Source organism: Montipora foliosa, chromosome 9 (genome assembly GCF_036669935.1).
Source record: "Montipora foliosa isolate CH-2021 chromosome 9, ASM3666993v2, whole genome shotgun sequence".
Lineage (NCBI taxonomy): Eukaryota > Metazoa > Cnidaria > Anthozoa > Scleractinia > Acroporidae > Montipora > Montipora foliosa.
In genome coordinates this window covers 42,073,943-42,076,442 of record NC_090877.1, presented here as the reverse complement: position 1 = coordinate 42,076,442, position 2,500 = coordinate 42,073,943, and the positions used below count along the sequence as shown (strand labels likewise).

Below are 2,500 nucleotides of genomic sequence, written 5' to 3'. Positions count from 1 at the left end.
TGCACCCATTTACAACCATACGCGTGAGTTTAAAGTCAATAACTACTGTATGTTACCACAAGGAAAGGTTTTGTCTCCTTGACAAGTAGCTAGGTCTGAAGGGATGCTATGTGATTGTTAGTACCAGCTTTTCAGGAATATGTGATCTTAAATTGATGAGAGGGGTTTGGGGACTCTTCATAACGTTTATTACAGGGTCTGTTCCTCATTATCATGCAATCCTAGACATACTGTAGCTGCTTCACAAAGCGAGCCAAACCTTCATGCTATCTGTACATACACATGGTTTTGGTTGTCAAAATAAGCCGGCAACTGGCGCATTTCACCGGCTATTTTGAATACTGCGCCGGTTACTCCGAATGTTAGGAGATCAGTTCTGAGCGTGATATTGGAGAAATAAATGGAAATAGCCGCCTACTTTTTGGATGGAACCTCCTACTCAAAAACCTACTGACAACCCTGCATACAAGATCAATCACTTTTTTTAAGTTCAACAAAAATTACAGGGAAAATGTCCCCGTATGAAGCTGAATCTTACACGAGAGAACAACATTTGGGACTGCACAGATTAAGAGTAAACCTGAAGCGAGCCAAACCTTCATGCTATCTGTACATAAAAGATCAATCACTTTGCTTTTTTTAAGTTCAACAAAAATTACAGGAAAAATGTCCCCGTATGAAGCTGAATTTTACATGAGAGAACAACATTTGGGACTGCACAGATGAAGAGTAACAAATAAGATCCTTGATGATCTTACGTTTCATCATTCCAGAGTAAGTGTTAATTCTATCCTCAACCAATAAAATCACCCCTGTAAGTGTCTCAGAGTATAGCGACAGAGCTGTTTGGATTCTGTGAGGTTGTGACAATACTGATCTAAAACAGAAAAGGAACGAGGAGAATTTCAGCGTGGAAACTGAAACTACATGTACATGTACTTGTATATGTTGCAGGTCATTAATTTTGTTCCTTACGTTAATTTGCAACCAAGTTGTTTGAACCTATGTCAGTTTGGGGAAGGTCACAGGTCATTGTTTTACAAAATTAATACAGATAGTATCCTAAACATTCATGAAAGCTAACCTTAAGCATAAAAACTATTAGGCCTTTAGAAACAAAAGTTTTTAGGCCTAATGTTAGCATTATTTTGTAAATGGTTAGGTTGTTTCTGCATTGGTAAAATAATGACCTGTGGCATGTGTTTTGTACCTGCCCCAAACTGACTTAGGTTGAAACAAAATGAACATCTTTGGTTGCAATTTAACCAAAGGAACAAAATGACCTGCAAAATGGCAACGGTTGCTTATAGCGCCTCAATATGGCTGGACAAGCAATGAGTATTGTGTTGCAGGAATGGTGATTCATACAGAAAATATTTTACTATTAATTTATTAAACATACTCATGATTAGAACTGAATTTTTTGCTGTTGTTGCTCATGATTATTTTTGACACTTATGGCCAGAAATTCACCTCATTATATGCACACCCAATTTTGACATCCAACATAATTTAAAGTGTTTTTTTTTTAAGACTGAGACTTTGCTACCTATTTCCAACAATAAGGTATTAAAGGGTGAAGGTTAGACAGTGTTATTTTTAGCTTAGCATACATGCAGGCTCTTTGTCCTTACATGTACTTGAGGGGAGGCATTTGGGGAACAATTTCTGATGTTAATAATTATTATTGTCTGACAGTGTATTCCCAAACACAGGTGCATGGTGTTGAAGTTGGGGAGAAGGCCAAAGGGCATTAATTGAAATGTGTGCATGTAATTTGGGGCATTTTTGGACATATCTATCCCTTGAATGCATGCATCAAGTTACCGGTATGCATTATTACATTATTTGGTTTTGGTAAATTGTATGTGTGTAACAAAATAAGTTACTGTAGCTGTTGAAACCGTCTAAAAATTAATAGTCATTCCTTTGCCATCTATTTGTCTTAAGTACAATGTAGTGGACCAAGCTTCAAAGATTCATGAAGACATCACCTCTGTCATAAAGATTTATTCCTGAATCTGCTTCAAACAGAGCATTTTAAAAGTTAACAAAAAAGGCATTTTGCTCAAATCATTTCTTCTTCTGCATGACTTTGTACTATTTAGGTCATGAAATGATAAAGATTACACGTAGGTCATGAGACATTTTCCATAGGCTCCAACGGAAAAATATTAATGACAAACAGTTGACATTAAATTCTTTACCCTCCAGGTCTGGTTTTATGTTTGCATAAGTCAAGAACGTTGCCACAGATAAGACGTAGGTTGTGTGTGGTTTTCTTCTGAGCACCTAGGATTATAATGTCAAATTCAAAAATAAGCATGGAAATTATACACTGTACATAAACTCCTGGCTACATGTATGAATCTATAAAATTTTGTTAGGCATTCAAAATAAGAAAACAACTTATTTTACATTGTTATAAATAAGCTGAAATAAATAATCATAAATAATAATATTAATTAAAATATTAATGATTATAAATTAACTATAAATC

General features: G+C 35.3%; 1 protein-coding gene across 1 annotated transcript in view; it reads right to left on the bottom strand.

The window, feature by feature from the left end:
- LOC137972120 (FERRY endosomal RAB5 effector complex subunit 3-like) overlaps nt 1-2,500 on the bottom strand; it is a 16,861-nt gene that overhangs the window by 6,421 nt on the left and 7,940 nt on the right. The window contains exons 7-8 of the mRNA XM_068818951.1: nt 2,208-2,292; nt 759-877 (exon numbers count right to left, since the gene is read on the bottom strand). Of these exons, the coding sequence (XP_068675052.1) occupies nt 759-877; nt 2,208-2,292 (204 nt within the window). The remainder of the gene's footprint in view (nt 1-758; nt 878-2,207; nt 2,293-2,500) is intronic.